The 11,957-nt window shown below is 31.0% G+C and overlaps 1 protein-coding gene across 2 annotated transcripts in view; it reads right to left on the bottom strand.

The window, feature by feature from the left end:
• Positions 1-11,957, bottom strand: part of LOC106462680 (histone acetyltransferase KAT6B-like) — an 87,870-nt gene that overhangs the window by 17,820 nt on the left and 58,093 nt on the right. For both annotated transcript variants that reach the window (XM_022390007.1, XM_022390006.1), the window contains exons 10-15: positions 6,838-6,932; positions 5,149-5,267; positions 4,670-4,742; positions 3,124-3,354; positions 1,916-2,009; positions 1,013-1,159 (exon numbers count right to left, since the gene is read on the bottom strand). In XM_022390007.1, coding sequence (XP_022245715.1) covers positions 1,013-1,159; positions 1,916-2,009; positions 3,124-3,354; positions 4,670-4,742; positions 5,149-5,267; positions 6,838-6,932 — 759 coding nt within the window. The remainder of the gene's footprint in view (positions 1-1,012; positions 1,160-1,915; positions 2,010-3,123; positions 3,355-4,669; positions 4,743-5,148; positions 5,268-6,837; positions 6,933-11,957) is intronic.

Raw genomic sequence — 11,957 nt, 5'->3', positions numbered from 1 at the left:
CAAGCTTAATAACTAAGATGTATTTTAGTTTAAAAAATATGAAATTTCGAGCAGACTAAAGACACACCCTACCTCATTGAAATATTGGTTCAAAAGAAAGATATGGCACCCAGCCCATTAAAATGGCTGAGAAAGCCACTAGAGGGACACTCTGAGCTTCTGATTGGTTATTCATGTCATATATAGAAGTAAGTGTATATAAGGAAGCATTTTGAAAAATGGAAAGTGGTGGGTGGGGTGCCACTGTTTTTGATTTATTATATGAGCAATATCTTGGCAAACTGAAAAGATAGAGACTCTTATTTTATATTCTAGCTTGTCAATATTGGTAATTTGAGTTTCTAATTCGTATGAAACTATAGACTTAGATGTTTGTGAAGTCAAAATACTAATTTGAACCAGTGCTGCATTAAACATACCATATGACACACAAAAATCGCTGTTTATCTGCATTTTTTTAATAATTGCTTTTAAATTAAGAAATTGTGTAATATATAGTACTAAAATTTGAATTATAATCTACAGTTTGATACCTAAGTTATTGACATAAATTTATGAAACAGTAGTTCAATAAAAATTTTGAATGCGAGTCAATAAACAAGATGACATGGCCTTTCACCCATGACTCGTCTCCAAAGGGTTAAGATTAATACTTTAGTAAAACAATTTTATTAATTGTTCTATGTTTCATACATAAACCTTGTTACTTCAATCATTTTTTTAAACCAAGTTTACAAGTTTAAAAATTAAAATATTATATTTTTTCTATATAACATCCTAAATGTTCGTCTCAGAAACAAAACCTAGCTACAACACTGAACCTTCCAATGTACGAATAACAAGGCTTTTTATTTCTTTACCAGAATGGTGTAATAATTTCAGTTTTTAAGGTACTATACAAGCTTCAAGAATGAAATTTTTAAACGAGTATTCATGCTAAATTCATACATATTTTGAAATAAATGAATGAAAGCTTAATAAAACAGCACAGAATATGAAGGTATCTACTTACCCTCTATCTTAATTTGTTTGTCCTTGTTTTTGTAGATGTACTCTAAAGTGACACTTTTCCAGTAAGAGGCATAACTCAACTGACCCAAGTCTGATAGAGGTTTCTCTGGCGTTCCAACAAGTCCTTCTTTCCTTGTTAATAAATAACCTTAAATAAAAGTTTTTAAGCTCTCAGAAAACTTCAAAAACTACAAGCAAAAATTTTAACTCTTTTACAAAAATCTTGACACATCCAAAGTGATGCTGTTAATTTTTTCCTATAAATTAGATAACGATTCCAACAACTTATTTCATTCAAGTGAATATTACTACATATAAATGCTCACACCAATAATGAAAACTTTCAAAGTCTAATGCAGTCCCTCAAGTATGTATGTAGTTTTATATTGCATAGAAATACTATATAATAAACACTTATCAACTGATATCTCTTATTTTTCTTTATTATATATAAATAAATAAAAAGGGACCATCTAATAAGGATTTATTATTTCATTTAGGAGGAAGTGCTGTATGTTAGTGTAATATCAAAACTTGTTGGAATCAATCATCATAACAGTTCTGCTATTTAAAAAGTAAAACAACAAGGCATTCAAAATAGTTGTCAACCAATTACAACTCTGGTAAGGAGTAAAATATATGCCATTTCAAGAAGTTTAGCATCTCGAATTTATTATATATATAAAAAAAAGAAGAAGAAGAGCCCTTAAAAATTGCCTCTATGCTGAAGGTAACTAATTTATAACTAAACCTGTGTAAAGTCTTTAACTTCTATAGGTTATTTTATTTTCTTGAACTGGAAACAAGTAAATTTCACTCACATAATTCAGTTTTATTTCTATACATTCTATCATAATGTATTCAAGTAACACCCAAAGTGTCAAAAAAATGTACTGAAACTTACTGAAATCAATCAGAAATCGGCCATAACCCATCCTTTGGTAATGTGGCATTGTCATGATACACGAAACATTATACTTTTGTTGACAATGTTTTTCCTGAAATTTATAAACAGAAACAAAGATTCATGTCATATATAGAAGTAAGTGTATATAAGGTAATGTTTCCAAAAATGGAAAGGGGTAGGTGGGAGGCCACTTTGTTTGATTCAGTACAAGTGATATCTTAGCAAATAGAAAAATATAAGATGTTCTTATTTTATATTATAAGCTTGTCAATATCGGTAATTTGAGTTCCTAACTCCTAAGAAACTACAGATTTAGTATTTGGACATCACACACATCTAATCTGAACCAGTGTTGCATTCAACATACCACGTGACACACAAAAATTGATGTTTTTATGTTTTTTAATATTTACTTTGAAATTAAGTAATGTATAATACTAAAATTTGAATTATAATCTACAGTTTGATACCAAACTTATTGACATAAATTCATAAAATAGTTGTTCAATAAAATTTTGAATGCAAGTCAACAAATGCAATGACATGGCCTTTGACACATGACTCGTTGTGATAGGGTTAACAACAATTATTTCATGCCAAATTTGCAATTAAATATTATTTTGACGAGCTTGTACTTTGTAGTTCTTTAATAGTAAAGTTATAGTGCACCAATTTAAACTTAAATTATATGTATGTGGAAATAACATTGTATATGTAAGTTCATACCCTAAAAGCACACTTTGATGCTGAACACCACTAACAGAGGCTACACAAATACTGGACTTATGAAACTTCTACAATTAACAGATATTTTTTGTTTTCAGGTTATCATAGTTAAAGGTTGTTCCCTTTTCATTAACTGGGAAAAAGACAGAAAAAACAAAACAAACTACAGTCTATCAGAAGAACACTGTCTCATGAACATGGGGCTTTTATATATTATTATTTCAAAAAGCTACAACTGGATCACCATGTTCAGAAAAAAAAAGTTAGAGCATTTTCATACAAGATCATTATTAATACTTAAAATCCTCAATTAATAATTCTTTCTATGAGAAACGTTAACCAAACTTCATTAAAAAAAGATTTATTTATAATTAAATGAAAAAAATAACATCAAGATCATATATACTCTATAACCTATCAAGAAAATTACTTAATCAAATCATTATTACACTGATCTAAAAAAATATAGCAAATATTACCTTAGAGAAATATCCAACAAAATGACATCCTTTATCATCATTTTTTGTCAGAACATAAAACAGAAATGGCTCAACATCGTAATATAGAGTTTTATGATCCAAGAAGAGTTTGGCAAGTAGACAGAGGTTTTGACAATAGATTCTGTTGATATTACCATCTACTTCAAAGACAGATAGATTATCTTTTCTATAGATTTCTGTGGCAGGAGGATGTGTCCACAAACATTTCCTCTGTTAAGTAAGAAAACAAAGGTGAGTTTACTCATTGTCATACCTTCTCTTTAACTTTAGGTATTAAATTAATAGGAAATAAATATATAAACTCATGGCTCAAATATCTTTTCTAATTACTTTTTCATACAATCTAAAATAAATCTTAGTGATTAATCTAAACTATATATTAAAAAAAAAGTTAAACTGGAAAAACAAAGTGCTGTTACTACTGGCACTGATGATCAGATTTATACTACAAAAACTGGAGATTCCAACCCTTTTGGTAGCCAATGTTTTATTGTGAAAACTAGATGTTTTTCAGCTGTACAAGAACAAACTAGCTTCCAGTGAAGTCTGCAAGGAAATTGTTTTTTTTTCCTTAAGTCAAGCAATGTTGAAGATACTATCTGATATATTATGGTCTTATCTTATTACGACAAACAGATCACAATATTCATAAAAACAATATCTGTTTTTCATATAACAGGAAGTTTTCCTCAACATTACACTAGATCATAACTCTGCTTTTCACTCAGATATGATTATTATACAAACTTGTTCTGCATAACATTAACCAAGAATACTGTAAATTCATCACAAAAATTTACTTTTCACACATTTCGCTAGAGTGATGCGATTCATATCAAGTTTACAATAATTTTCTACATTGATCTAATAAATTGTTATTTTTCCTCTAATATATATGTGTGTGTGTGTATGTATGTGTATGTATGCATGCATGCACACACCACACACACATTTCCATTTCTCTCCAGTATGAGAAATAATCCCTGTCTTGACACTAATTGAAGTGTAATAAAAGAACTGATGAAGAAAAATACATATACAATAAAGAATATTGTAAGTTTCCTCACAAAGTTAGAGTGAAACATATCAAACACAAATGACAAAAAATTTAAAAAAAGGTTTCTTTTAAGTACTGTACATATCCTGTGTTTTTATATATATCATACTAGAACACCAATTATGTTTCAATGTGGTCTTGAAAAAAAAATTCAAGAAATTAAATGTTAAATACAAAATAGCAACTATAAAAGTAGCCTTAATTTTTTGTTTATACATCTTATTCTCATCTTTATCATCTCTTTCTTATTTAAACCTCAAAAAACAAAATTTTAACACTTTCCAGCAGTACAATTATTCCAGATGTCTCACACAACTGGATAAGGCTTTTGCTTCCAAAAAGAAAAAGTTAACAAAACACACTGAATTTGTAGCTTCAAAGGTTTAGTCATTTGTTTTCCAACCTTGCAGTTTTACATAAATTGAATCAACCATGATTTTGAAAAAAATAAAATAAAAATTCACTCACCCTATGTCTCTGTAGAATGTTTCTGCTTTTCAAGTACTTAAGGCAGAATTCACAGATGAAAAGCTTAGATAATCTGAAAAATTAACTTTCAGTTATTAACTAAACACTGAGAATGAAAAGAAAGTATTTAAATAGCAAACGTTCCTAAAACAATCAACTTAAAATAGGATTTCAAAAACAATTCCCTTTGGATTAATCAGATGTTCTTGGAATATGGTATAAAACAAGAAACACAACCTTTTCATGCATGTTAAACTCCATTTAATTAATCATTTTAATAACTTTTGTTACAAATCTACAGAAAACATTAAAACATTCAAAATATTATTATTTTTTAGATATATAACAAAAAGTTAAAAGATTAAGAGCTTCAAGATGCAATTTATTTTAGAGTTAATACAAGTTTGGTACTGAAGGGAATGGCAGTAAAAGTTGTTTAACTACATTAACCAATTTGATCTTTAAAAATGTAGTTTTACCTAGCATATTCTTGTGGGAAAGGAGATGAATACCACGTCTGAATGTCAAAACAACCAAATTCAATAGAAACTGGGTAGCGGGTAGGAGCTTCCACAGGTAATGTTCCATGTCCCAAAGCCTAGAATATTATCAAGACATTCAACTAATAAAACAATACCTTTTTACAACACGTTAATATATGTGTGTAATACATTTTGGCAGTGGTGCAAATCTCTTTAAAGAAATACAGATATATATTTATCATGACCATGTTCTGCAAGTTAACAGTAATTCTTATTGTACTATTCCAACTGCAATGCCAAGAAATATAACTTTTTAAAAATCTGTAAAAGACTTAATAAAGAAAAAAAAAGAAGAGGATGGAAATTGGTACTCCATGTGGAATTTAAAACAAGAGGGAATCCCCCAATAGCTGCAGCACTTGAAATTCTTTAAGGCAGGATTAAAGTAAAATAATCTATGAGACCCCCCCCCCTTTTTTATTAGCTATATTTTTGTGTGCCAGCAATACAAAGCAGGGGGGGGGGCACACATACACCTGATTCCATTTTATTCTTCATCAGGATCTTTACCAGTCTACTCTCAAATTGAAATTCTTTTAGGCAGGTTTAGAATAAATTAATCTAGGAGACCTCTGGCATGGTCAAATATGTCAATCAAAAGGGTTTAACCTCCCAAGTTCAAAACTGTAATTAGATCTCATATCAAGAGATGATGAAGCTATGAAGTAAAAGTTTGTAGTTGAAAAATAAACCAAAAAAAACAACTCAACCAGCCATTTTATGAGCCTGTATGCCACAGCTAAAAATAAGCCAGTACAAAGTTCTGGCAAGTAGAAACAGGGTTTCACTCATTGCATTTAAGTAAATTATAAAATATTCTAGCAAAATAAGAGCATGATTTCACACACACACTTTTGTTATTGTTTTAACAAATGTGAACCATTAGAACAAACATTCTTAAGTAAGCGAGTATTTAAATGGAAAGTTTTATCAGTTTTAACTTATAGCTAACAGAATATGACATTGTTTTCAATTTTTTTTATATCCATCATTTAATCAGTTCAATAATATAACCCAAAATCTAATAAGCTTCACAGTTTTCTTTTCACCACCTTATAAGGCATCAGTCTTTGTATCTCTATTCTCAGAAAAGTAACAAATATATTTCTTTAATTGATAGAATTCAAACATTTATAAAATCATACAAATCATTTCAAGCTTATTTCCTCAAAAAATTTTCCGAAACTGAGAACTGTCAAACATAATTAGATTTATAAATTTCCTAATTCAGTGTGTGTTTGTGTGTGTATCATTCAAAAACTATTCAGTATAAGGAAATAAAAAAAACTTATATCAATGAATGAAATAATATTATGGGTCAAGTCATTAGGATAAAAAACTTGACTTTATACCTTTCAAATCAACAGCCCAAGATGCAAGAGCCCAAGCTCCTCTTAGAAGCTGAAGCCTTCTACTTTGTCATTTATTATAACACAAGAATACACATATAATTCTCCAATTATCTCCGGGAGGAGTAGACGTTTTCAAAAGATTTGGTTAATCACTTTGACAACTATTGACTGTCAACACCAATTACAATGATAAGTATTCTTCAGATTTCCCCACACTTGCATTTAGGCTATTTTTATAACTCAAATTTTTCCATGACATAAATGTCTAACTTACTTGTAATGAAATTTGCTGTGCTTTTCTGAAAAGATTAAGATCCTTTTCTGTTACTCCGATAGGCAAATGTTGTTTATGTAGTCCTGTAGCGCCATCTGTCAAACAAAATGTTGCACATTTAAACTTCATGCAGTTATTTCAATGTTTATTATATTTCGTGACATGCGTAACATGAATATCACTGAACACCGTTCATTAGAATAATTATGTAATATAAATTTGTTAATAATAAAGAAAAAAAAGGTTTTATAACAGATCATTAAATACTGCATATTATTAAATTAATATATTTCTAATGCTACTTCATATTTAATGTGGCGATAATTTTATAAAAGGATTAGAAAGTTACACTTTGTTATTCAGAATAATAAACATTTTTATTCCATCACTGCGAAGGCATATTGATTTATTCCTGTCCGTTCATCCAGACTTTGTGGACAGGATATTACAAGATTAGATGGATGTACAAATTTATATAACAGGAAATACACACAAAGTTCTAGGCATGATTAGTTTGAAGGTCATAGATCAAAGGTAAAGGTAAAAATGGGGTATAAGTATTTCATAAGCATAACATAGGCTTGTTTCTCTAGTTTCCAAAATTACAGAATGTTCATAAAAGTAATTTCATCAGTGACTTTCATCGCAAGAGCGAAAGAAAAAAAATATTGTCAAATATATGCTGTAATGAACCATGTATTTGCAAATTTGAAATTTTACTGCTATTTTTGGTGGTAATGGAGCGCGAACCATGAAATTTCATATCCATCATCCGATATGCTAACCGCTGGCTAATGCCGCTAGAAATAGATATCAGCCAACCAGCTTTAAATCATCTTAGAAACTCGCCCTAATAGAAAAGGTTGTTACGTACAGACAAAATATCCAGTTTCTCATTTCAGTTGCACATAAGTTTTTATTATTATTATTATTTGTGCGTGCATGTGTGTGTGTGGGGGGGGGGAAGAGATGAGTTTTAATGAAATTAAATTTTATGAAAAAAAAAAAAAAAAGGAATGGGACAAAAATTAGAAGCTTAATTTGGGATCATATTTTATTCATTTGTTTTGTCGACGAAATCTTATGTCGCGGGACAATCGTCTAAGAAGCATATTATATATTTTTTTACCAATTTCATATATTTTTCTGTCACTTTTACTCTAGAGCAACTGACAGGCTTTACGAAAATTATGTATAAAAACTGCTCCTAGACCCTTCTGAATAACTTACTTGAAAAACGATTTTACCAATATTGTATGCCAGATACATTTAAAATGTATAATAGTTTGATACAAGAGAACAAACAAAAATACCCAAGTGTAACACGATAATAAATGCAAAATTTACATTATAATTTACAAGAAACAACAACAAAAAACAACAACAAACGATTATCACTAGACAGTGATAAAACTGGTTTGGTTTGTTTTGGATTTTGCACAAAGCTACTCGAGAGCTATCTGTCCCTAATTTAGAAGCAGAAGTCAACACCACTTTCCGCCAACCTTTGGGCTACTCTTTTACCAACAAATAGTGGAATTGAAGCTACCACGACCGAAAGGGCAAGCATGTTCGATAATGGGGAATCGAACCCGCGACCCTCAGATTGCGATTCGAGCGCCCTAACCACCAAGTCACGCAGGGCCGTGAAAGGTAAGGAAATTTAAATTTGGAAATGGTGCAATTTAAACTACAACATTAAAAAGATTAATTATCGTCATTATTTTTTTTTACACAATAAATTTTAAATGCTGGTGGCTAGTGCTAACGATCTTGCATTTATAATGTTTTGAAAGTCATAAAAAGCACGCTACAAAAGATATTGGCCACATTACAGTTGTCATTATAACAAACCTCATGTTCAAGTTTTGACTGAAATACGGTGATTTATTTGATATTTAAAGTTAAGTTTCTTATTTGCGTGTGCTGTAAAAAACGTTTCTAGATTACTATCACACACTGATACAGAATCAATTTCCAAGCTAACATTTTAAAATCTAATTGATACGTGCGTGATTTAATACTTTAAATGAAAACAGGATCGTTTCACTTGCTTATTACAACAACTTCAGTCGTACAAAGGAATATTTTACTTTAAATACCAATGGGATTTGAATACTTCTAAAACTATCAAAATAATGATTACCGTTTTTTTTCTTTAGAGTGATAAAATTAACAGAATATATATATATTTTTTCTGATTCCGGATTAATGTAATAATGGTCGACATTATTGTACCGAAAAAACTGTCATCGTTTTCATCGGGTCCACGTATACATTATATATTTGGGCCGATTTTATAATACAGTTTTAATTTTTAATGTTTGTTCTCCCTCTCGTAAAAACGATTTTCATCAAATTTATTTTCTAAATAACTAGCACTACAAGTGTCTTAGTACACACACACACATACATATTCATGTAGGATCACAACATCAATCGAAATTTATTTACCGTTTCTGACATTTTACTCAGATTAATTCAGTCGTCTCTACCACTGTCTTTTATCCACCCTTCAATCTGTCATTCGATCTGTCAGATATTAATAACTAGCAGAGAGAGACCCGCAAAACATTTGCAGCCAAATTACTATACTTATTGCAACAGTATTTTTTTTAAATACAGGATTTCTAGAATACATAAGAATTCTAATCGCAGATATCGAAATCAGTAAGTCCACTTGTCTTAGGCCTAACATTAGTTAAGCCTTTATTAAGTACGGCCTATATTCGATAAAGAAATAAATTAACACTGTAACTTGTGTACGTTTTTTGCTTTAGTTCATTTAGGGCTAAACCTTACCGCACTTAATACTATCAATAAATAATCTTATAATAGTATTCTACGACCTAACGTTAGACATTTTTAAAAACTTTGATAAGCTTTTAATATGTTGTATACAATGTCTACTCAAGTGTATTTACTCCTTTCTGGCGTAACTCGACTAGGTGATCCCACACTACGTCCTTACTTTAAGCTTATTACCAACACTCACTATACTTATAAGGTTACATGGCACCCCTTCCCTCACTGCCCCCATCACTAAAATCGTAAAACGGTCAGACAGTAACCAAACTACTCTATCCGGATAAATGCATTTTGGCTTTTACGACTCCTTTTATTTCGAGAAATCACGTGTGACGTGACACACACTAGCTTTTACATAGGTTACATTCTTAGCAGGCAGGCCTCAACTAACCATCTGTACGAAACGAACCTAACAACACGCATGGAGAATGTTTGATATTTCGTGTAACTTTAAACTTAAATTCTATACAATTAGATATTTCAAAGATGCAGTTATTTCATAACTTCGGAATGCTCAGCTTAAATCATGGTGTTTTTGTATCCTTTATAAGAGCTTGTACAGACTTTCCAGTCAGTCAATCTGCAAGGTCTTTAAGTACATTAAATATACGCGTATAACATCGACAGAAACTGAAGGTCGAAAACTGTTCAATTTGTATTTATACTCTATTAAGCAATGGAAACCGTACTATCCAAACTATTTATACACAATTAAGGAAGAAATACACAAATCTTTACCACTGTGCATCGTTCCGCCATATCATTTTGTTCCTCAAACTCGATAATAAAAATGATTAAAGAATCGATACACACAATTAAACGATAACGTTATCGACCTTTTATATTTTACTTATATCGTAAAGGAACAAACAACGTAAAAACTGTTCCATATTTATAAGGAGATGTTAAAGACTACCTGCTGTGACAAGTAACAACCTATCAAACGTAACATCAGACAACCTATACTCATTGTGGTAAGACCCTATTACAAAGGCCCGCGATGGTTTCATTGTCTTGATTTTTTATATACATGTATATATTCTACTGTAATTCCTGTACGCTGAATCCGAAAATGATGTCAATTTTTTCCATTACGTACAAATTTTTCACAAAACGTCATATGTACTTTTACACAAGTGAATCATTTTCATTGAAATCAGTCACATTTTGTTATGCATAAAATGTTGACAACCACTGGCTAACGATTTCTCTAGCCCAATCGCAACGCGAGTCTTATCGACCGTTCTAGAACCCACGAGAAACACACCGCTTAGTATACAAACGGTTAACAGGCCGCATGACATGTCATTTCTGGATAGTATTTGTTTGTGCGTGCATTTTGACAATATTTTTTTTCTTTTCAATATTATTTATTCGTCGCTATGGCAACATGAGGTTGTGTAAACGACCCAAACATATTCTATTACATTTGTGGTAAATTTGTTGTATAGAAACAAAGGCAAACATTACAGAATTAATCAAAATAGCGTATTACGCGTATTTTGGAATAAAACTTGGGGACCAAAACAAATCATGGGCTCCACACAAAGTCTGCACCGTTTGTGTCGAAGAGCTGAGACAACGGATTAAAGGTATGACAAAAGTCTTTGCCTTTTGAAATTACAATGGTCTGGCGTAAGCCTAAAACCTGCTATGTTGCTCATGTAACGTGCAAGGATACAACACTCGAAATAAAAAGGAAACTTCAATCTGCTATAAGACCTATTGCTCATGGACCTGATGTACCTGTACCTACTCCACCGGAAGCTCTTGATACAGTTTCATTTGATTCTGAATCTGATGTCAAGAGAAATGATAATAGAAATTGTTTTCAACCTGAAACGTCTGGTGAACCATAACTTTTAACACAAGATTAACTTAATGATTTGTTGAGAGATTTGGGCCTTCCAAAGGATTCTTCAGAGATTTTGTGGTCCAGACTTCGGACCAAGAACTTACTTTCTCCAAGAACATCATTTTACTGGTACAGAAATCGTGAGAAAGAGTTTATACCATACTTTTTGCAAGAAACTTCATTGGTTTATTGCAACAATATTGCTGAATTAATACCAATGTTAGGAGCTGCAGTCTACGAACCAAGTGAATGGCGATTGTTCGTTTCTCCAAAAGAAGTCTAAAAGGTGTTCTCCTTCACAATAGTAACATATATGCACCTGTTCCTATTACTCATTCGGTTCACTTTAAGGAAACGTACAAAAATCTCGAACTTCTTAATAAGGTCAAATACAAAAAACATGGTTGACTATTTTGCGGAGGATTAAAAGCGATTGTACGAGGCCTGTGAGAAAAGT

The sequence above is a fragment of the Limulus polyphemus genome, unplaced genomic scaffold (assembly GCF_000517525.1).
Source record: "Limulus polyphemus unplaced genomic scaffold, Limulus_polyphemus-2.1.2 Scaffold1224, whole genome shotgun sequence".
Taxonomy (NCBI): Eukaryota; Metazoa; Arthropoda; class Merostomata; order Xiphosura; family Limulidae; genus Limulus; species Limulus polyphemus.
This window is presented reverse-complemented; position numbering and strand designations above follow the sequence as displayed.